Consider the following 23,299-nt stretch of genomic DNA (forward strand, 5'->3'; position numbering starts at 1 on the left):
CAGTGCTTTTGTTTCCATTTGAGTTTTTCAACACAGTTTAAGTTGAGAACACATGCAAAGAAACCAGGACTTTCTGTGGTTTCAATCATGTATTGAGAGATCTTACAATATCTTACAAACAAGATTAATCTACTGTGCCCTGTTTGCTTAGACAACTATTCTTCTCATTAATTTATATTTTCAGTTTCTAACTGCACACCTGTTTTATTTAGAGAAGGAAAAGTCTCTTCAAATTTTAAAATATAATGTCATAAATAGGGATGCACAATAGATAGAATCTGAATATACATTTATAGAAAAACATACATAGCACCTTCTGAACAACATGTTCTGAAATCACTGCAAGAAAGGGTAATTATAACACATTTCCAGATCATTTTCTCAGAGTCACTGATGTATGAGTCTGGTCTAGATGTTCACTAGCTTTGGTACGTGGCCATTTGTTTGATAGTTCTGATGGTCAGTTTCAAGGATAAATGAGAACAGATATCTCTGGCAGGTCATGAGAATCCAATGCAGAAAACACTGTGCAACTCCAGGCAAGTTATAGGTTTCTATATCCTGAAACAAAGGGCTTAACAGAATCACACAGATACAGCAGAAAAAGGGGAACTTCATTAGAAAAAGATGCACTTCCAAGGTAGTAAACAGACCAGAGAAAAGAAATATATTTAGTATCTGTGACCCCACTGTGGGGGCTTTTATGTCACACAGCATGATTTTTTTGGCTCATTGTATACCATGGACTTTCTCAGGTCTTCTCTGTTATATGCTCTTCTAAGTATAACTTAATTCATCGCATATCCCATTATGATCTTAAAACTATACTGAGTGGTGTGCATTTTATTAGCATTATGATGAGCCTTTAGGTCACTTCCAGACACTCAGTACCCTTGTGCCAGAGCTCTTAGCCAGATGTGCTTATCCTTGGCTTTAAGCCAGACATGCTCAACCTTAGCTGAGGTTATCCAGTCTTCTTTTTTACTTTTTGCCAACTGCTTCTCTAGCATGCTAATTTTGTGCATGGCTGGCTTGACTTCATTCGCTCTGACCCTGTTCTCCTGCCTTAAAACCAAGCTCCAGAAAAACAAAGTACCAAATATTTGGAATTGACAGTTTCTTGATGTCAAAATAATTTTGAACATTTCTAACTCCCTGAAGTATTCCAGGGTGGACTAAATACACCAAGCCACTACTGCAGAAGATACTACTCCATGTATCTTAATTCCTCCTGATGATTTCCAGTATGGGCTTCTGGTGTGAGAAAGAATGTGATAAAATGATGGATAAGAAGTACTTCCTATCTCAGGCTAGGAAGTCTAATAACATAGGATTCAAACGTAGCTCTGACAGAGTCAGAACTAGGTAAACAATTTGTGTCTAGTTGCTATGGTGAAGGCCGAGAGCTGGGAGAACACCTCCTTTCCTGAAGACACACACTTCAGTTCTGTTCTTTTTCCACTTAAATCACATAGTTAATTGAAGGATTTTGGAAAAATTCACCTGAGTATTATGATCTAAAAGGAAGGAAAGAAATGTTGAGTGGTGGAGTCTGGTGTCACACAGTTTCAAACATCTGACAATACCAGTCACAAAAGTTAGTGTCTCCATGGCTACTTTCATCATATCTTCTCAGAGGTCACATAAAATATGCAATCCTGTGTCTTCAATCCCTAGTCTCACTCATTTCTCACAATAACTCCACATTCCTTAGTATGGAACATCTTGTTACTTCTCTTTCCTCCTTCAACAATTCCTATTATGTAGCCAATAGGCTATGTTATTCCAATTCCATAATAAAAAATGATCAACCACATATTTGGTTAAGAGACTAATTCTTAATGGCTCCTTTGAGTGAAAACTACTTATTACTCATGTCTTATGTTAGAGGGGACTTGGGTGTGCTTGGCACATTTATCTTTTACCACTTGGTTCTGTTGAAAATATGGCATGAGATGTGTGATAACTCCTGGAAACCTGATAACATCTGTGTGTGTCATTGTGAGTCATCACTGCCCTCTTTCAGTCCAGTCTACTCATATCCATTGAGGAATGCAGCACCTGGTTGGTCCTCTATTGCCAAATCATTTTTTTTTGCTTTGCATATTGTAGCTAAAAAATTATCTTTCTTTTTGCACATGAAATTATTGTAAAAGATTTCTGTCTTATTTTTATTTTTATTCATTTATTTTTTTCAAGGAGGTTTTTCTGTGTAGCTTTGCGCCTTTCCTGGACTCATTCTGTAGCCCAGGCTGACCTTGAACTCATAAAGATCCACCTGCCTCTGCCTCCTGAGTGCTGGGATTAAAGGTGTGCACCATCACTGCCCAGCAAGATTTCTTTTTTAATGAAAATATATTATTTTCCTCATACAGTATATAGTTTTCCCTCCCTCTACTCCTTCCAGTTCCTCTCTACTTCCTCTCTCCACTTGATCCACTCCCTTTCTATCTGTCATTAGAAAAGAACAGGCTTCTAAGAGATAACAACCGAACATAACAAAATAAAATATAATAAGATGAAGGAAAAACTTTCATACCAAAGTTGAACAAAGCAAACACACAGGAGGAAAAGGATCCCAAGACCAAGCAAAATATTGTCACCTATTGTCATAGTCAGGAGTTCCATAACAATATTAAGCTAATAGCTATAATATATATGCAAAGGACCTGGTACCAATCTATGTAGGACCTGTGCTTGCTGCTTCAATCTCTGTGAGTTCATATGCATCTTGCTTGGATGATTCTGATGGTCTTGTTCTCCTAATGTCCTCCACCCCCTCTGACTCTTATAGTATTTCCACTTCCTTTTTTTTTTTTTTATGTGATTCCCCTAGAGCACTGAGGGGAGGGATTTCATGGAGACTTTTAATTCAGACTCTCTCTCCAGATAATGTATGGGTGTGGATCTCTGCATCTGTACCAATTTGCTATCAGAGGAATACCCTCTGATGATGACTGGATAAGGCACTGGTTTATGCAGTTCAAAAAACCATCAGAAATCATTTCATTGTTTTTTGTTTGTTTGACCAGTAGAGTATGGCGTTACCCTAGGGGTCTTTGGGCTAGCTAGTCTCTGGTTCTTGGTTACCTAAGCAATGTTTGATATGGATACCTTCCCATATAATGTACTTTACATCAAATAAGACATTGGTTGGCTACTCCCTCAAGTTGTGTGCCATCATTACCTTAGCATGTCAGAGCCAGCTCCAGCAGTATTCAGGTACCAAAGAGGAGAGGTAGAGCTAGCAAAGGAGGAGATTGACACAATCTGGGGGTGAATCAGGATGGCTGCCTGTTTACTGAAAATAGGCTACACTTTATATACTCTATAATTGCATTATAGTTTAATCACAAGTAGTATTGAAAGCATACTCAGTGATTCCAGGGTGAAAGTGGTCATCAACCTAACTACAGCATTTTTCTTGAATCAAAAAGCAGTAAGTTTATCAAGAATCTAAATGTCTATAGTTCTGTAAGTTTCAGTAACCCACCAGGCACCCTTTTACACTTCCTCCTGCACAGCACCAGACCTTGTGGGCAGGAGATGTCAGACATTTATTTCATTCCTCAAAGGACATGATACAAAATTTGTACCATGCAGCATAATAACCATTGAGTTTTTTTTAACTGCATTCCTTTATGCCTTAGTCTTGTAATAAGGGCCAGCTCACCTCATATATTACCAAATGGGAAGGTCCTGGCATCCTACAATTTTTCTATTATACCATACCCTTCGGATTCCTTCATTTAATGTATGCTCTTATATATGGCAGAGGGGGATAAAGCCAGTCTGACTTCTTAACATAATCTGTTCCCTGTCAGGCTTACCAGATCTTGCCATTCATCCAGTAAGCCACTAATCATGGGTATTATTCTTTACTTATTGAATGAACTTTTTCCACTAATGGCCTCAGGCCCTGGATCTGGGTCCATTATTTTTCTTGATTGTGTCCTTTTCATCTTTGGGGGGAAAGGTGTGCCCAGCTCATAAATCTTTAACTTCTCAATTTTTAGTGTATTCAGCAGTTCACCAAGGGGATTCTTGTGTGGAAGTAATTAAAGAGTTAACATACTTTATGTTTCCACAGTGGTAGAGGTTTTTTCCAAAGAATTATTTTGTTTAAGGAGACTGCCATTGTATACATTTTCATCCTCCACCAAAGTATAAGAAAACTCCCATAACACATAGTGAGAATCATTCAAAATGAAAGTTAAAAGGTACTAGAGAATTGTGATCCATAATGTCGAATCACTGGAACTTTGTCAAGCAGTGGTCACCATGGGTTCCATGCCACTAACATATTGCAGCCAGGAGAGATTGTAGATCAAAGGTTTTGTGCCTGGGCTAATGTCCACATTTTGTTTTTGGTACTCTGTGGAATACCTTTCCACACTGAAGAGACTAGAATATAGGGATGAAGGTTCCACATAGGAACAAGCTTTATTACTTCATTTTCAATGAGATGTGTAGAAGTTGTCCTTGGCAATGAGGCCAGAGAGCAACCTTGTGTTTTAGCTTCAGTCTGGGTTGTTTGGGGATTTCCATGAGTCACCCTTGGAAAACAAATCAATAGAATGCCACTCAGACCAGTCACTGGAAGCCTAAGCTTGTGTACAAAAGATGGCTAGTTGATACTCTGTATCCCCTATTACTTGGAGTCCTCATTAGGATTACATTCATAGACTTCATTGACTTCATAGTACAGTTTATACTGCGCTAGATTTCCACACCACATCCCAAATGCCAAATAATTCTCCCTTTACTCTCGCCCTCCAGCCCATATCCCCACAACATGATTTCCTCTGGAACACCAGTAAAATTTATTTTATTTCTCCTTCCTAGGGAAGTCCATGCTTTGCCCTACACCCTTTCTCTTTATATAACCTCCCTGGGTCTACTGATTATAGCTTTGTTATCATTTATGTAATAGTTAATGTCCACTTATGAGTGAATATATACCATATATATCTTTCTGTGTCTCAGCTACCTCACTCAGGATGATTTGTTTTCTAGTCCATCTTTTCGCTTTCAAATTACATGATGCATATTTTTTAACAGCTGAGTAATACTTCATGAATGTATTTTATTTTATGTTTCTATTGACAGGCATCTAGGTTGTTTCTAGTTTCTATTGATTATGAAAAAAGCTGCTATGAACATAGTTGAGCAAGTTTCCTCGTGGGAATATGGAGGAAGCTTTTCTGTATGGCTGAGTGTTGAGGTAGATCAATCCTAATTTTCTGAGGAACCCTCATATTGATTTCCAAATTAACTGTACAAGATTACACTCCCACCATCAATGGAGGAATGTTCCCCCTTGCTTCACATCCTCCCCAGAATGACCTGTCATTACGTTATTGATCATAACTCCTCTGACATTTATAAGATAGAATCTCAAAGTAATTTTGATTTGCATTTCCATAGCAGCTAAGAATGTTGAACATTTCTTTAAATGTTTCTCAGCCATTTAAGATTCCTCTATTGAGAATTCTCTTAATCTGTACCCCAAATTTTTATTGAAATGGATTTTTAATATGTTTTCTTCAGTTCTCTATATATTAGATATATTAGTCCTCTTTCAGATGTGGAGTTGGTGAAAAACTTTTCCCATTGTGTATGCTGCCTCTTTATCTAATTGATGGTATTCCTTGCCTTCCAGTTTTTCATTTCATCAGGTCCCATTAATTACTCATTGATCTTAGTGCCTATGTGATCAGTGCCCTATTCAGAAAGTGGTCTCCTGTGTCAGTACTTTCAATGCTATTCCACACTTTCTCTTCTATCCATTCTAGTGTATCTGGTTTATGTTGAGGTCTTTGACCCATTTGGACTTGGGTTTTGTGCAGAGTGATGATTATTGATAGATTCGATTCCCACTCTTTAACATGTAGACATCCATTTTCCAGTTTGAGCAGCACTATTTGTTGAAGAGATTCTTTCTTTTTTCCAGTGTGTATTATGGCTTTTTTTTTTTTTAAATCAAAAATGAGGTGCATATATGTATTTGGTTTTTGTCTGGGTATTCAATTCAATCCCATTGAACAATGTGTCTGTTTTTGTGCAAATGATATGCAATTCTTATTACTATAGCACTGTAGTAGAGCTTAAAAATTTTGATGGTGATACCTACAACACTTATTTTATTTTTAAGAATTATTTTCCCTGTTGGATGAGCACAGGGACAAATAGCCAAACAAATAGAAGCACATGGATTATGAGGCAGGGACTGTGGAGCCCCCAGCTGGATCAGGCCCTCTGGATAAGTGAGACAATTGAATAGCTTGAACTGTTTGGGAGGCAACCAGGCAGTGGGACCCGGACCTGGCCTTAGTGCATGTGCTGGCTGTTTGGAACCTTAGGCTTACACAGGAACACTTTGCTCAGCCTGGATGGAGGGGACTGGACCTGCCTGTACTGAATCCACCAGGTTTAAATGAATCCCCAGGGGACTCTTGGCCCTGGAAGAGATGAGAATGGAGGGGAGGGGCTTGGCGGAAGGTGAGGGTAGGGGTGGGAGTGGGGAGGACCAGGGAACCCATGGCTGATATGTAAAATTAAAACACAAATATAATAAATAAATAAAGAAAGAATTATCTTGTGATTTTTGTTTTTCCATATGAAGTTCAAAATAGTCCTTTCAAAACCTGTATAGAACTGTATTAGAATTTTGATGGTGATTGTACTAAATATGTAGATTGCTTTTGGTACTATGGCCATTTTAACTATGTTGAAAATTCTTCTGATCCATGGACATGGAAAATCTTTACATCTTAGGATATCTTCTTCAATTTCTTTCTTCAAAGACTTTTTTTATCATACAAATCTTTCACTTGCTTGTTTGGAGTTACCACAAGATATATGTATTAGGGCTATGAAGAAATTTTTTATTGTTTTACTGATTTCTTCCTCAGTCCATGTGTCATTTATATATAAGAGGGCTACTGATTTTATTTTTTTAGTTCATTTATGTCCAGCCACTTAACTGAATGTGTTTATCAGTTGTAGGAGTTCACTGATGGAATTTTTAGGATATTTTATTTATACTATCATATCATTTTCAAATAAGATACTTGTATTTCTTCCTTTTCAATTATAAGGCAACTGAAGTCAATCAAGGGGATAATAATTGAAAAGGAAGAAATAAAAGATTGACTTCAGTTGCCTTATTGCTCTAGCTAAAACTTCAAATTACTATATGGAATAGATATGGAGAAAGAGGACAATGTTGACTTGTTTAGGATTTTAGTGAAATTGTTTGAGTTTCTATCCATTTAATTTGATGTTGGCTATAGACTTGCTATAAAATGTCTTTGTTATGTGTAGGAATGTCCAATGTTTCCCTAATCTCTCTAGGACTTTTATCATGAAGGCATGCTGGGTTCTGCCAAAGGCCTATTCTGCAGTTAATAATATGATCAAGTGTTTTTTCTTTTAATTTTTTATAGTATAGATTACATTTACTGATTTTCATATATTGAACTGTCCCTTCATCTCTAAGATGAAGCTTCCTTTTTCATGGTGGATGATCTGCTCAATGTGTTCTTGAGTTTAGTTTGGAAGTATATTATCAGATATTTGATCATCTGTACTCAAAGGGGAAATTGTTTTGTAATTCTCTTTCTTTGTTGAGTCTTTACATGGTTTCAGTATGAGAATAACTGTGGCCTCATAAAATGAATTGAGCAATGATCCTTCTGTTTCTGTTATGTGGAATAATTAGAACAGTATTGACACTAAACTCTTCATTGAAAATCTGGTAGAATTCTATGCTAAAGCCATTTAGCCTTGGATTTTTTTTTGGGGGGGGGCAGGAGTAGGGGAAGACTGTTAATGATTGCTACTAAACTAGGGATTATAGGTCTATTTAAATTGTTTACCTAATCTTGATTTTACTTTGATAAGGTTACTTATTGGTAAAATTATCTATTTCTTTAAGATATTTTCATTTGCAGGAGTGTAATATTTTAAGCATGTCTTCAGTATTCTCTGAATTTCCTCAGTGTCTGTGATTATGTGTCCCTTTATATTTCTGATTTTGTTAACTTAGGTATTGTTTATTCACCTTTAGTTAATTGGATAAAGGTTTGTCTATCTTGTTGGTTTTATAAAAGGACCAACTCATTGTTATCCTGTTTCTTTGTATTGTTCTCTTTGTTTCTGTTTCATTAATTTCAGCCTTCAATTAGATTATGTTGTCCCTTTCTTTTGATTGTGCTTGTTTCTTTTTTCCAGAGCTTTCAGGTGTGCTGTTAACTTCTTATTATAAGATATCTCCATATTTTTTTGTGTGTATACAGTGCTATGAGTTTCTTTTTAACACCCCTTACATTGTGCCTCATATATTTGGGTATGTTACATATTTCTTTTCATTGAATTCTAAAAAGTCTTTCATTTTGTCTTTCTTTCAATCTTGACCCATTTTTCATTCAGTAGAGAGTTCTTCTGCGTGCATGAGTTTGTAAGCTTTATGTTGTTACTTTTGTTGCTGCTGTCTATCTTTTTTGTTGATATCCATGGTGCTCTGATAGGATGCAGGGAGTCATTTTAATTTTCTTGTATGTTTTGATTTACTTTGTATCTAAATAAGTCATCAGTTCCAATCTGTAAGGTGCTGAAAAGAAGGTATATTCTTTTGTGTTTAGGTGAAATATCTGTTAGGTCCATTTGGTTTATAATGTCTTTTGGTGTGAGAATTTCTCTGTTGTTTTTGTTTTGTTTGTTTTTGGGGGGGGGTTGTTGTTTTGTTTAGTTTTGTTTTGCTTTGCTTTGCTTTGTTTTGTTTTGTTTTGGTCTGCATGACCTGTCCATTGGCAAGAGTAGGATAATTCTCCTAATGTTGTTATGTAAGGGTCAACAGGTAATTCAACCTACTGCAGTGTTTCTAAACAAACTTGAGTGCCCTTGTGTTTGGGACACAGATGTAAGGACTGAAGTATCACCAGGCAGTTGTGGTTGGTACAAGACTTTAATCTCAGCACTTTGAAAGCAAAGACTAGTAGATATGAGTTCAAGTCCAGCCTGTTCTGGAGATTGAGTATCACAGAAGCCAGAGCTACCCAGAAAAATCCTGTCTCAAAAATATTGAAATGTCACATTGATAGATTTTTTTCTTTGATGAATATGTGGTGTCCTTATTCATCTCTTTTTATTAATTTTGTTTCGAAGTCTATTTTGTTAGATATTAAAATGGCTATACCAACTTTCTTTTTAGGTCAATTTGATTGGAATATATTTTTCCTTTGTTCCTGATATAAGTTCTAATCTTTTTTTTTGATTTGCCTCATTTTTTTCTTTATTATTATGTGTTTTAAATTTTATGCATCAGCCATGGGTTCCCCTGTCCTTAGCCCTCCCCCCCCCACCGCCACTTTCCCCCCAGCCCCTCCCCTCCATTCCCATGTCCTCCAGGATCAAGGCACCCCTGGGGATTCATTTAAACCTGGTGAATTCAGTAGAGGAAGGTCCTGTCACCTCCTTCCAGGCTGAGCAAAGTGTCCCTGTGTAAGCCCAAGGTTCCAAACAGCCAGCTCATGCACTAAGGACAGGTCCTGGTCCCACAGACTGGATGCCTTCCAAACAGATAAAGCTATTCAATTGTCTCACTTATCCAGAGGGCCTGATCCAGCTGGGGGCTCCTCAGCCGTTGGTTCATAATTCATACGCTTCCATTCATTTGGCTATTTGTCCCTGTGCTTTTGGCAATCTTGGATTAAACAATTCATGTTCTTGCAGACCCTCCTCTTTCTCAACAGTTGGACACCTGGAGCTCCACCTGGGGCCTGGCTGAGGATCTCTGCATCCACTTCCATCAGTTATTGGACAAGAGGTCCAAGACGACTGTTAGGGTGGTTAGTCATCTGATCACCAGACTGGGTCAGATCAGGCTATCTCTCGACCATTGCCAACAGACTACAGAGGATATATCATTGTGGATTTCTGGGGACCTCTCCAGCACTCTGCCTATTTCTGTTCTCATGTGGTCTTCATTTATCATGGTCTGTTATTCCTTGTTCTCCCTTTCTGTTCTTGATCCAGCTGGGATCTCCTGCTCCCCTAAGTTTCTTTCCCTCAAACCTTGCCCTTCATTACTCCCACTGTCATCCAGGTTGTTCATGTAGATCTCAACCATTTCTCTGTCATTGGGTGATCTTTGGGTCTTTCTTAGGGTCCCATTTTCTAGGTAACCTTCCTGGAGTTGTGTAGCAGTATACTCATCTTTGTTTTACATCTAGTATCCTTCTATGAGTGAGTACATACCACGTGTGTCCTTCTGAGTCTGGGTTACCTCACTCAGGATGATTTTTTTCTAGATCCATACATTTGCCTGCAAACATCAAGAAATCATTGTTTTTCTCTGCTAAGTAGTACTCCATTGTGTACATGTACCATATTTTCTTTATCCATTCTTCAGTTGAAGGGCATCTATGTTGTTTCCAGGTTCTGGCTATTACAAACAAAGCTGATATGAACATAGCTGAGCAAATGCCCTTGTGGTATGATTGAGCATTCCTTGGGTATATGCCCAAGATTGCTATAGCTGGGTCTTGGGGGAGATGGATTCCCAATTTTCTAAGGAAGCACCACATTGATTTCCAAAGAGGCTGTAAAAGCTTGCATTCCCACCAGCAGTGGAGGAGAGTTCCCTTTGCTCCACATCCTCTCCAGCATAAGCTGTCATCTGTGCTTTTGAAATTCAAAGAGAGATACAGGAAGAGGGCAAGAGACATGCCAGCCACTGCCCAATGAGCAACATGTAATGGGACACATGTAAAGCCATGGAACATGTAACAATACATAGATTGATAGTTATGGGATGATATAAGATAGAAGAACTAGCTGGTGAGAGGTCAGCCATGGCCATACTTTGCAAATAATATAAGCCTGTGTGTGTTTATTTGGAATCACAGGACTACAGGAACCAGGCAGGTCCAAGAAAACTTCAACTACAGGAGGTCCCATTTATTAATTGTTGCTCTAAGTGTCTGAGCTACTGGTGTTATATTTAGAAAGTAGTCTCCTGTGCCAATGCATTCAAAAATGGCAATCTTACAAAAAAGCAATATACAGATTCAATTCAATCCCCATGTAAATCCTAAAAGAAGTCTTCACATACCTGGGAAGAACAATACTCAACTTCATTTGGAAAAAACAGAAAACTCAGGATAGCTAAAAGAATGCTGCATAATTAAGACACCTCTGGAGGCATCATTATTCCTGACTTCTAACTCTACTATAGAGCTAGAGTAGTAAAAACAGCTTGGTATTAGCATAAAAACTGACATGTGGTCCAATGGAATTGAATTGAAGACCCTGATATTAACTCACATACCTATGAACACTTGATTTTTGACAAAGAATCCAAAACTGTACAATGGAAAATTGAAAGCATCTTCAACAAATGGTGCAGACATAACTGGATGTCAACATATAGAAGACTGCAAATAGATTCTTAACTATTGCCATGCATAAAACTCAAGTCCAAGTGGGTCAAAGACCTCAACATAAATCCAGTTACTCTGAACCTGATAGAAGAGAAAGTAGGAATTACTCTTGAACACATTGGCACCAGAGATCACTTTCTAAATGTAACACCAGTAGCACAGAAACTGAGAGAAACAATCAATCAATGTGACCTGTTGAAACTGAGAAGCTTATATACAGAAAAGGACATGGTCAACAAGACAAAGCAACAGCCTACAGAATGGGAAAAGGTCTTCACCAACCCTATATCTGTCAACGGGATGATATCCAGAATGTATAAAGAACTCCAGAAATTAGACATCAGAATGCCCAACAGTCCAATTAAGAAATGGGCTATAGAACTAAACAGAGAATTCTCCACAGAGGAAGTTCAAATGGCTGAAAGGCATTTAAGGAATTGCTCAACAACCCTAATTATCTGGGAAATGCAAATCAAAACGACTCTGAGATACCACCTTACACCTGTCAGAATGGCTAAGTTCAAAAACACAGAAGACACAGCTTATTCTGGAGAGGATGTGGAGCAAGGGGAACTCTCCTCCACTGCTGGTGGGAATGCAAGCTTGTACAGCCACTTTGGAAATCAATATGGCACTTCCTTAGAAAATTGGGAATCCATCTCCCCCAAGACCCAGCTGTAGCACTCTTGGGTATATACCCAAGGAATGCTCAATCATACCACAATGGCATTTGCTCATCTATGTTCATATCAGCATTGTTTGTAATAGCTAGAACCTGGAAACAACCTAGATGCCCTTCAACTGAAGAATGGATAAAGAAAATATGGTACATATACACAATGGAGTACTACTCAGCAGAGAAAAACAATGCCATCATGAGGTTTGCAGGCAAATGGATGGATCTAGAAAAATTTACCCTGAGTGAGGTAACCCAGACTCTGAAGGACAAACATGGTATGTACTCACTCATAGGAGGATACTAGATGTAAAACAAAGATGACTAGAGTGCTAGAAAATGGGTCCCTAGGAAAGACACAGGGATCACCCAGTGACAGAGAAATGGATGAGATCTACATGAACAACCTGGATGACAGTGGGAGTAATGAAGGGCAAGATTTGAGGGAAAGAAAGCTTAGGGGAGCAGGAGATCCCAGCTGGATCAAGAATAGAAAGGGAGAACGAGGAATAACAGACCATGATAAATGAAGACCACATGAGAACAGGAATAGGCAGAGTGAAAGATATCAGTGACAAATGGTTGTTTCTTCAGGTTATTTTGTTGTTTTTATTGGTAGTAGTCATGGTGGTATGTGTGTGTGTGTGTGTGTGTGTGTGTGTTCTTCCACTCTTTTGATTTTGTTATTGTGAGATTACTTAATACCTGTATTTTCATGAGTGGAATTAACCTGCTTCCATTTGTAGCACATTTTGAAATGCTGGGTTAATAGATAAATATTGTTTAAATTTGACTTTATCATAGAATATTTTAATTTTTTTTTCTTCTATTGTGAATGGAAGTTTTAATGAGTCTAATAGTCTGGACTAGCATCTGTGGTCTTTTAGAGTCTAGTGCACATCATTCCATTCCTTTTGGTTTTTCGAGTCTCTATGAGAAGTCAGTTGTAATTCTAATAGATCTACCTTTATATGTTAATTGGTCTTTCCCCTGGTAGCTTTTAATATTCATTCTTTGCTCTTCAAGTTTAGTGTTTTGATTTTCTGGTCCAATCTATTTGGTGGTCTGTATACTTCTTGTACTTTTCTTTATAAACATCTTCTTTAGGTTTGGGAACTTTATTTCTATGGTTTTGTTGAAAATATTTTCTGGACATTTGAGCTGGAATTCTTCCTTTTTTCTTTTTTTCTTTTTTCTTTTGGTGTTTTGGTTTTTTGAGACAGGGTTTCTCTGTGTAGTTTTGCACCTTCTTGCTTTAGAGACCAGGCTAGCCTCAAACTCACAGAGATCCACCTACCTCTGTCTCCCAAGTGCTGGAATTAAAGGCGTGCACCACCACTGCCTGGCTCCTCTTTTCAAATTTGTATTATTCTTATGTTTGGTCTTTTCATAATCTCACAAATAATCTGGATGTTTTGTTACAGAAAATTTTAAAAATTAGCACTTTCTTTAAACAATGTATTATCTATTTTTTTCATCATAACTTCAATGCTTGAAATTCTCTTACATCCCTTGTATTCTGTTGGCAAAGATTGCCTCTGTAGTTCCTGATCTATTTAGTTAGTTTTCTGTACCTTGATGGTAGGTTTCTCCACTGACACAGTAAGACATATCAAGGCAAATTTAAAAAGTAAAAGAAAAAGTTTATTTTGAGCAAAGCAACTCCCAGTTGAGTTCTACAAGCCCTAGGGATTAGGGCAGGAGAAGAGGCAGAAGAAATTATGTTCCCGAACTAAAGCATGAGGCTTAAATACCCTCTAGTCAAGGTGTGACGACGTGCTGATATTTTATAATAGCAATAGTTTCTTTTTAATATACTTAAGGAAACAATATACAAAGCTGAGCTTTCCCACCAATTCTGTGTAACAGGAAGAAACTCTGATTACACAAACTGAGAATTTTGTGATAGCTAAGAAAAAACAGCCAGCACCAGACTTGAATAGTTAGCTAAAATACAAACATCCTTCAAAATGAATTGTCATAATAGCAAGACAGAAAAACTATGTTGAACAAATGATACCTTTTGGGAAGTGACTTCATCATTCTTGTTGAATTTCACATTCATTTAATCTCTTTCGCACAATTCATTGTTAATATACTTAAAACAGAACCTCCTTTTAAGGAATCACTGTAATATATAAATATTCAACAAGAATCATTTTAATAAAGAATCCTCATTTAGTTCAAATTCTAATATGCACTGAGTGAAGGAAAAAAAGTAACAAAACGTATTTGTTTAAAAAAGTTGATTACAACAGATACAATTCACATCAGACTAGCTTTGTTTCCTCTTCCCCACTTACAACCATGTTAATTGGGTCACTTCTTTATGCTTGAGCAATCAATGTACTTTCAGGACACTTGCCCAGCAGTACTTTTAAATCCATTCTTATAGGGTGCAAATAGATTTTAATAATTTATAAATACATGTGGGTTATGCTCGATAATTATACACAGGAATGAGAAGTTGATAGAAATGCCACAGTAACAGGGGCCTAGAAAAGAGAAGGGGCACCTTAAAAGAATGGATAAGATCAGACCAAGGACTTCTAAGGGAATGGATGATACAGGAAATGAAAACATTTCTTTGAAAAACAAGTAGAGCAGCACTGTTCTTGGTCAGGTGCAAGTGTGGAACAGTTGTCTCATGATATCTGTACAATGCTCAAAATTGTGTCCTTAGACACAGATTGCCTAGAACTTGTACTAGATTTTTGAAAAATGTAAGATTTCTGAATGATAAATTAATCCCCCAATTTTTTTTCTATTTTAATAAAAGCTAATTTTGCAGACATGTTTCCATGTAAAAATCTAGGTATTTAGCCACCTAGCACTGATTATTTTTGCATGTCTAAGCTCAGTTACACATGGCTTCACTCTATAAAACATATTTACAACATGAAGATACATCTATAAGAAACCTACATTTCAAGGGTTTTACAAATCAATCTTATATCTTTCCCCTGAATTGACTCTCACAGACCCTTGTCCCCTTATCATTTACAGGCTGCTGTGTGACCAGTTGTGACACTGGTCCTGGCATATTTTTAACTATTGGAGTACTAACCTTTGGCTGTGATGAAACAGGTGGAGTACTAATCAAAGGTTTGATAAGGACTCTGTTAGTTTAAGGTGTGCTTATTCTTGGAGACACATAAGATCTTGCTGATGAAGCATCAGATATTAAAGACAGTGGAGTGATTAGATGGCTTGGCCTGTGTAGATAGCTGGGCAGCTTGAGAAAACAGAGACGTGATGTTGAAAGCAGAGGGTCTAGGCATTTTGAGCAGTAACAGATTTACTTTGGATATGTCCACATTAGAATTACTAAGCTGTAGTATGGCTTGCAAAGCAGGAAGCAGCTAAGCAGACTTGGGTGCTGAAGTAAAGGTTGTATTGGTGATTGTGGAACAGGAGAAACAGGTATTTTTGAAGCAGATGTTGGAGGTGCAGATGTGTGGTTCAGGCCAGAGACTGAAGATGTGGAAGGAATTGTGCTAGAGTGTGAAACTGATTTGTCTCCTGAAGCAGATTCCTTTCAATGTTTTCTGGGCAGGGACAGAAGCTGTGGATGTAGGTAGTTTTGATAAAGTGGATGCTACATTAGCATCAAATGATTTTTTTTGACTGGTGATCAGATTGAAGTATAAATGGACTAGAAAGAACAATGCTTCGGGTCATAGTTGGATGAACCACTCTGCTTTGATGGGGTACTGGCTAGCGTAGAGCTATTGTGAGTCTCTCTGCTCTTGGCAGTCTGGAGTCTGTCATTGTGTCTGCTTGTTTGAGACAAAAGGACTTGGGCCTCTGGCAACTTCAGGGAAACAGCTGTTGCAGCTGCCAAAAATGAAAAACTGAGCTTTTGGTGCCTTTTCTTAGTTGAAGATTCTCTAAGAGGACAGCATTTGGAGAGAGAAATGAATGGTGCTTTATGAATCAAGCAAGGGTGAGATGGAGATTTCCAGCTGAACATTATTTACTAAATTTTTCATTGCCATAACTCATGCAGTTTATGTTTTCTTTGTTGCTTCAATTTCCATTTTAGGGTCTGGAAGAATTTTATCCATTTCCTTTATATGTTTGTATTTTCTTGACTTTCTTTAAGAGGTTTACTCATTTCCTCCAATAGTTTGTCTTTTCCTGGATTTCTTTCCCCCCACCCCAAGACAGTGCTTCTCTGTGTAGCTTTGTGCCTTTCCTGGAAGTCCCTGTGTAGCCCAGGTTGGCCTCGAACTCACAGAGATCTGCCTGGCTCTGCCTCCCGAGTGCTGGGATTAAAGGCATGCACCACCACTGCCTGGCTTTTCCTGGATTTCTTTAAGGGATTTTCTCATTTCCTCCAAATATTTGTTTGTGTATTCCTGGATTCCTATAAGTGATTGATTCATTTTTAAGGAGCTCTATCATCTTCATATAATTTGTTTTAATTTTTTTCTCCCTGTACTTCAGCTATGTTGGAATATTCAGGGCTTGCTGTGGTAACATTGTTGGGCTCTAGTAGAGACATATTGGCCCTGGCACTTAATGATTTTGTTCTTATGCTGACATCTAAACATCTAGATTTGGGATGATTTCTAGATTTATCTTGCTTGGATGGATATTTTTTCCTTGTTTTCTGTTTCATCTGTGGATTTTCAGAGAGTGTGGTAGTTGTGGGTTGCCTGTTTTACTGGCCTGCTGCGCTATTATGTTTGGAGTGAATTCCTCCTGGTGTTAGAGGTTGGGATATAGCAAAGAGTGGGGGAAGAAGTGATGGGGGGGATCTGTGGTATCCCCAGATGTGGACAGGGTAGGAAAAAGGCTAAACCTGGTGTCCTGATGTAGCACCTTGGGAGTAAAACTGAGGGATTGGTTCTATACAAAAAGAGAGGGGGAGGGTATGTAGTCAGTCTACCTAATTTTCTGGTTTCTAGCTATGGGTTGAGCAAGAGGAGCCTGCTTGGGTTTGGGACTGGGGTACAGTTACAAGTGTGGGGAGGGAATTTAGGAGCAGGTGATTTATGGTATCCACTGGAGATGTGGGCAGGGAGGAAGGGAGGCTGCAGTTCCTGATCTTTTTCAATCCAAGGAATGACACTGGGGGCTTTGGTCTGCAGGAACAGTGAGTGACAACCATTCTTGATTTGATTTATTGGTTTATTTCTCTGCTTTCATTATTGAAGAGAAGCCTGTGTTCAATGTGAGCTTTTCTAGCTCTCTAGGTCCTTTACAAATTCCTAATAATCATTTCTTCAACTTTCTTTTACAAAAATTATTTTCATAATAAAAAGATGATATTCACATTTTTCAAAGGAATGGACTATTTAAAGCATGAAAACACAGGCAGTCTTATTTCTCTCCCATTCAGGCAAGACTGCTGTCCCTTGATTATTCTATTTATTATTTCTATGTATTTCTGAATTCCAGGGATGAGGGCATATTCTTTCTTTTAAATACTATATATACCTTTAACTCACGTAGAAAACAATCTTATTGGTGAATTACAAGCTGATAGATACAGACTTTTCATTTTCTAAAAGTCTGCATATATCTTATGGCTTCCCTCCTGTATATATAACGTGATCTCAAAGGTAATGCATCAAACAAAGAGTTTTATCTTTATGCTAGAACTGTTCTTCTTACAATGTCTCAGCATCTGTGAATGGTAGCTTCTCCCACTTGTACAGCTTTACCTTCACAGCTTGCATCTTTCTTTACTGAAAAAATGTCCAGTGCCTCCCCATTTTCTAGCCCACAAAGCTCATTCTAAATGGAATCACCAGGTGACCATTTAATAAGTATATCAGTTCTTGCCATTATCACATCTTAGTTCAAAAGCCTCTTCCAATGTTATTCACTGTGAAAAACATAAAAACTCTATATAGAGCATAGATGTGGTGTACTTGTTGACTTTTTTTTCTCTGACTTAATCTTCTACTCATCACTTCTTTAAATTCTATGTTTTATGTTGCAAATCCTCCTAGAATGCCTCTATATCATCACCTATAGCACTATATTCCTCTTGTCTAGAATACTTTCCAATAAACATCACAATGGTCCACACTGGCATCCCTTTCACTTAAACCCACAAGGCAATGTGGGTTTACTGCCCTACAGTCTCTTAAATCTCCCACCTCTTCCTTTTTCTGAAGTACCATCAGTACTTTTTTGTCTGTCTTGATTTGATACATGTTTTTAACAAACAGTGAAGGATGCTGATGAATATTTAATGAATGATCAAATACTTAATTTTGAAAGTAGGTTTTACTTAGTAAGATTCATGGAGGAATAAAAGTCAGGAAAGCTATGTTATAAGGGAACAGCATAAAAAGCCCATGGATGTTTGGGAATGGAAGTCTCAGAAGCATGAAAAATGGGTAGTGGGGGAGGGCCTATCCTCTATGAATTTGTACAAGTATGAATAAGGAAGCTCTAGGGATTGCTATGGCTACAAGAGCTGATCATGGATGCAGAGAACTGAGGATGTGATATTGAGTTAAGGCCAAGCCAGGATCCATCAGTCTCCTACAATTTCTTCTAAGTATCTACTTCTTCCTATAATCCACTACAAACCACAAATTGGTAAAATAAAATTGTAAGGTCTTAATCAACATCACTGAAATTATTTGAAAAATAAGTAACAAGGTGAAAAGAATAAATAAAAACCTTGATATTACTTAAAATACCTCAATATTTAGGAGAGCTTGACAAACAAGTTATAATTTAAAACTAAACAGAAGTAATTTTGAGAAATATTGCTTTAATATTTGTGTTCAATAACATTCAAAATTATCTAAATGAATTATGCAAGACACATACAAACTTATAAATACATAAGATATGTTATATAAAATATTTAATATAGTATGTTATTAATCATTATACATTAATATATGTTCTTTTATATATATTATATATTATTAATATATGTTATATATTAAATAGTATATATTATTTAGATATATTTATATATGTGTGTTTCCTGCTGAGTTCATTTAGATGAATTATAATTAATTCAATTAATAATTCTATAATATAAATAATATATAATATATAGATATATTTAATATATACTATTATACAAAGTAAGAGTCAATGAGGGCATAGATTTAAGAGGGATGGATGCAATGGGTTAGATGAAATGGAGAGTGTTTGGAGAGGACATGGAAGGCACTGCATAGAGGAGAAAAAAGGGAAGAAGAAATGATATAACAATATTTTAATATTTTCTTAATTTGAATAAAGTAAATGTTAGACAATTTGACAGAATTTAAAAAAAGACTTCCTTGGTGGAAATGTTTTGGGGAATTAAAATAATTAAGTGTATGTTTTTTACTAGTATCAGAAATGTCACTATACTAATCTGACTATGAACTATTAAAAGGTTAAAGACAACTGTTAAAACAATAGATGAACCCTATAGTGTTCCTATTGCAAAGCCCAAGAAAATACACAATACCTTTTAATTTTCTTTATCGGTTCTCTGATGTATTATAATCTGTTCTAATAGGCTGAATATCTTTGTATAATTTGCAAATATCAAAAACAGAATGTAAATTAGTTATAGTTCTTCATGCTTCACCAGAAATATATAATTAAATAACAAAGAATATGCATCATAAACAAAAGCCTTTAAGAGTCAGCCTCAAAGTCTTTCTCACAGGGTCCAAAGGAGACACTACATCAGCAGAGGAAATATGATCTGAGGGTTGAATCTGCTTACACCATGCTCTTTCTATCTGTGTCTCTTTATTGTTCTAAAAATGTCCACCTTTATGGTTAGGGTGATGTCCACTTATAAACATATATAACAGTAATTCTTTTGACAATGCAATTCAAGGATTGAATTTCTCAGGGTCACCAAGGCAGATCAGATTCACACACAGAGCAATATGTCAGCTTTAATTTACAGCACAAAATGGGAGTTGGTTAGCAAATGCTCCTTGATGTGGTCAACTAGAGGTTAAATCAGCAAGGGAATCTAAGAAGAGAATTTGTGTGCTTAAAATACATTCCTAAGTGTGGCTAAGTAATAAGCTAAAAGTTTATAATCAGTATAAGTTATAAATAAGGTAAAAACTGTCTTTTTCTCCAGGAGCCACTTCCTAGTGGGCAGGATTAGCATTTGGGATAACTAGACGACTTGATGAAGTAGTGGTGCAGTTTTCACCAGTGTTGGCTGGCTTAAAAGAAAGTCTCAGATCTAAAAGATTACACCTATTGCTTAAGGATATAGAACAAAGAGATAATTTAAGCTTAATTTGCACAAGAAATATAATCTGGCACCTTATGCTCTGGCTGAAGCAGCATAAGTCTTTAGCAGGTCTGTGGCAAAGTTTACTTTCCTTTGGGAAAGTGCAAGAAGCTGATTACCTTTCTCATTATTTTCTCAAGGTAAATGCACGCAATAAATTTCTAAGCTAAAATCTTGTGTTAATAAAGCTAAGTGATAGTAAGTACAAGAAGTTAAGAATCTTTTAAGGTGACATTAGTTTAGGTCATCACTACTCTTATCTGTAGGTGAGGTCAAAGCCAGGGCATGCTTGTCCTCTCTCTATCTAAGTGTCTGTGAATCAACATTTTCAGACATGTAGTAACTCTGTGTCCTTGATGTGCCTGGAAATGTCTCAAGGGAGATACTTTGGCCCAGACACTTAACACTGACCATGCCTGCCAATAAATGTAATTGCAGGAAAGCAGATTTCTACTTGTACATTGGAGAAACAAATTCCTGGTTGTGGGAAGCAGGATTTTTGACTATGTGACTCTTTTCACGCATAATTAGGGAATGTTATCAATATAGCCAAAATGCATCAAAGACTTTTAAACTGTGGGAAATGAACCCCAAATTGTAACAGATGGGAATGTAAGCTATGACTTCTGCAGCAAGAAGTCTATAGCCAGAAACAAATTCATTCAAAAGGCAATAACTCCAACTCGCCTCACATGATGGTTCAGTCCTTTATCAGGACCCATTGTTCTGATAAGTTGCCCTTTATCAATGATGGCTGAATCCATACTGCATAACCCTGCAGCTCTAAACACATCATTAATTTCAGTGTTTTACTACATATAAGTTATCATCATTACAATGATAAATAATCTGCATATTAGGTTCATTAAGCATATAGATCTATTAATCAGGCTTCAATCTTCTTAGCATTATAATGTTGATGAGAGTATTATAATTTTATATATTATATATTCTTGATTCCAGATGTTTGTTACACATAAAAATTGCCACTTCTTGACAGTATTGTGAAGAAATTAATTTTCCCCTGATTTATTTATTTCTCTTTTCCTTTCAGGAGTTGGAATTTTCAAATTTATTTGCTGTTCTTCACTGTATTCATTCATTTTTTGCTGCCAAAGTAGCTTGTTTGGACCCTCTATTTTTAGGCAATCAGGCTGCTACTGCTGCTGCTGCTGCTGCTGCCAGCTCTGCTTCTACGAGCAAAGCAAAGCATGTGGCTTGACATGCTGAGTTCTACCTTAGAGTCCTCAGGGTCACTCCTCACTTCCACCCTGGGGAGACCACACTTTCACCAAGTCAACAATGAAGTAAGACTGCAACTCCATCAGAAGGAAGGCCAGGAAGTATCTGCAGCATATCTTACCCTGTCAGGCACCTGCAAATAATGCTGGATAGGCAGAACAGCCTATTCTTTCTCCTCTGATCTTTATCTTATCAGGACATAGATGACCCTATGTATAGTGACAAATGATTGGTGTAAAGTATGTAAATAACATAAAAGTTGTAAGCTACCTATAAATAAAAATGCCAGTTAAATGGTTATTTCTCTATTTTAGATTATTTTGTATGACAAATACATAGTGGGCCAAAAACATGAACTAATGCCCTATCATTGTGTTAAGAGTATAAAGAAGTTTACAAAAAGATGAAAGCAAGGCAAGTAGCATGCAAAAAAAAAAATAGTAATAATGAAGTTAAGACATCAAAAACAGAAGTACCTTAACTTTCCCAACCTATGGTTCCACATGAGCATTCCAGTTGTGTTTACCTGATTTTAAATGTTATGCATAACAAAAAAGACAATTAAATTTGCCTGTAATAACACACTAGGAAATGAAACACTTTTTCTTGGGTGAATGTTACTAAAATGTTTTATATTAGCAAATGGTACTAGTCATGAATGGTCAAAATACTCATGACTCTCCTGTTCTTCATTTAAACATATTTATTCTTAGTTTTGGCTTAATGAGATTTATGAACAAATTAGGCTTTCATAAATTTAAGTGACCCAAAGCTCTGGCAAAGAAAATCATATCAACAAATGCCGTGTAAGAAATAAGACTTTGTAATCCTTTTCCATTTAATCAAAATTGAAAAGTTCCTGAAAAGTAGCCACAGACCTTTTGAGAGCTGGGGATGTTTTCATTTGAGTGTATTTATGAGTAAATTAAGTGAGATTTAAAAACAAAATTCCAAATACATGTCATAGAATGTGATGGAGAGTGATCAAGTGGTTTCAAATGATTAGGCCACTGCAGCTAGCTTGTGTTAGCATTAGAAAAGTGAAAGGACAGAAATTTGCAGTGTGGAGGTATATAATCTCAGCTGAGAGTCAGATCTTGCTAGTTATACAAAGCAGAAAGCATTCTCTGGTCCTCATCTAAAGCTCTCTAGATGTCTGCTTTTAAACAACTGGCTACTTATTGAAAGGTAAATATACAGTACATTTTTATTTGTTCACATTACAATTGAACATTTTTCTATCCCTTTTTAAATGACCAAGTTTCTATTCAGTAGTTCAATATTATTTCATTAAATAGAAGAAAATTCCACATAAGACTTGAGAGGAAAACAAAAGTATTTGTTTAGGGGAACATATGTCCATGAAAGTAAAGTCAACAAATAGTAAGTAATTTTCATAACCATTAGAAATATTAATTCATTTTGCATCAGGTCAAGTGAAATCTCATAATGAGATAAAAAAAAAAAAAAAAACATGAGGTTAGGTCTTAGATGACTTTCCAGAGTAATGGAAAAAATTAATAATAAATGTTTACAAATTCAGTCTTTATAATAAATTTCAGTGTATACCTACAATTAATCATATTGGAATTACTGCTTACTATATCCACCAAACACAAAAGCTATTGTAAAATTTGAATATCACCAAAATCTGAGTTCTGACTTTCTACCATAAAGGCAAAAGAGTAAAGACTAACAAACCTT

The 23,299-nt window shown here is 36.6% G+C and overlaps 1 protein-coding gene across 1 annotated transcript in view; it reads left to right on the top strand.

Annotated features, from left to right (window-relative positions):
* The window catches only part of Sntg1 (syntrophin gamma 1), an 826,637-nt gene extending 803,569 nt beyond the window's left edge, over positions 1–23,068 (top strand). Inside the window, exon 25 of the mRNA XM_036179958.1 lies at positions 21,408–23,068. Within this exon, the coding sequence (XP_036035851.1) occupies positions 21,408–21,575 (168 nt within the window). The 3' untranslated portion in view covers positions 21,576–23,068. The remainder of the gene's footprint in view (positions 1–21,407) is intronic.
* The last annotated feature ends 231 nt before the right edge of the window (positions 23,069–23,299 follow it).

The sequence above is a fragment of the Onychomys torridus genome, chromosome 2 (genome assembly GCF_903995425.1).
Source record: "Onychomys torridus chromosome 2, mOncTor1.1, whole genome shotgun sequence".
Taxonomy (NCBI): Eukaryota; Metazoa; Chordata; class Mammalia; order Rodentia; family Cricetidae; genus Onychomys; species Onychomys torridus.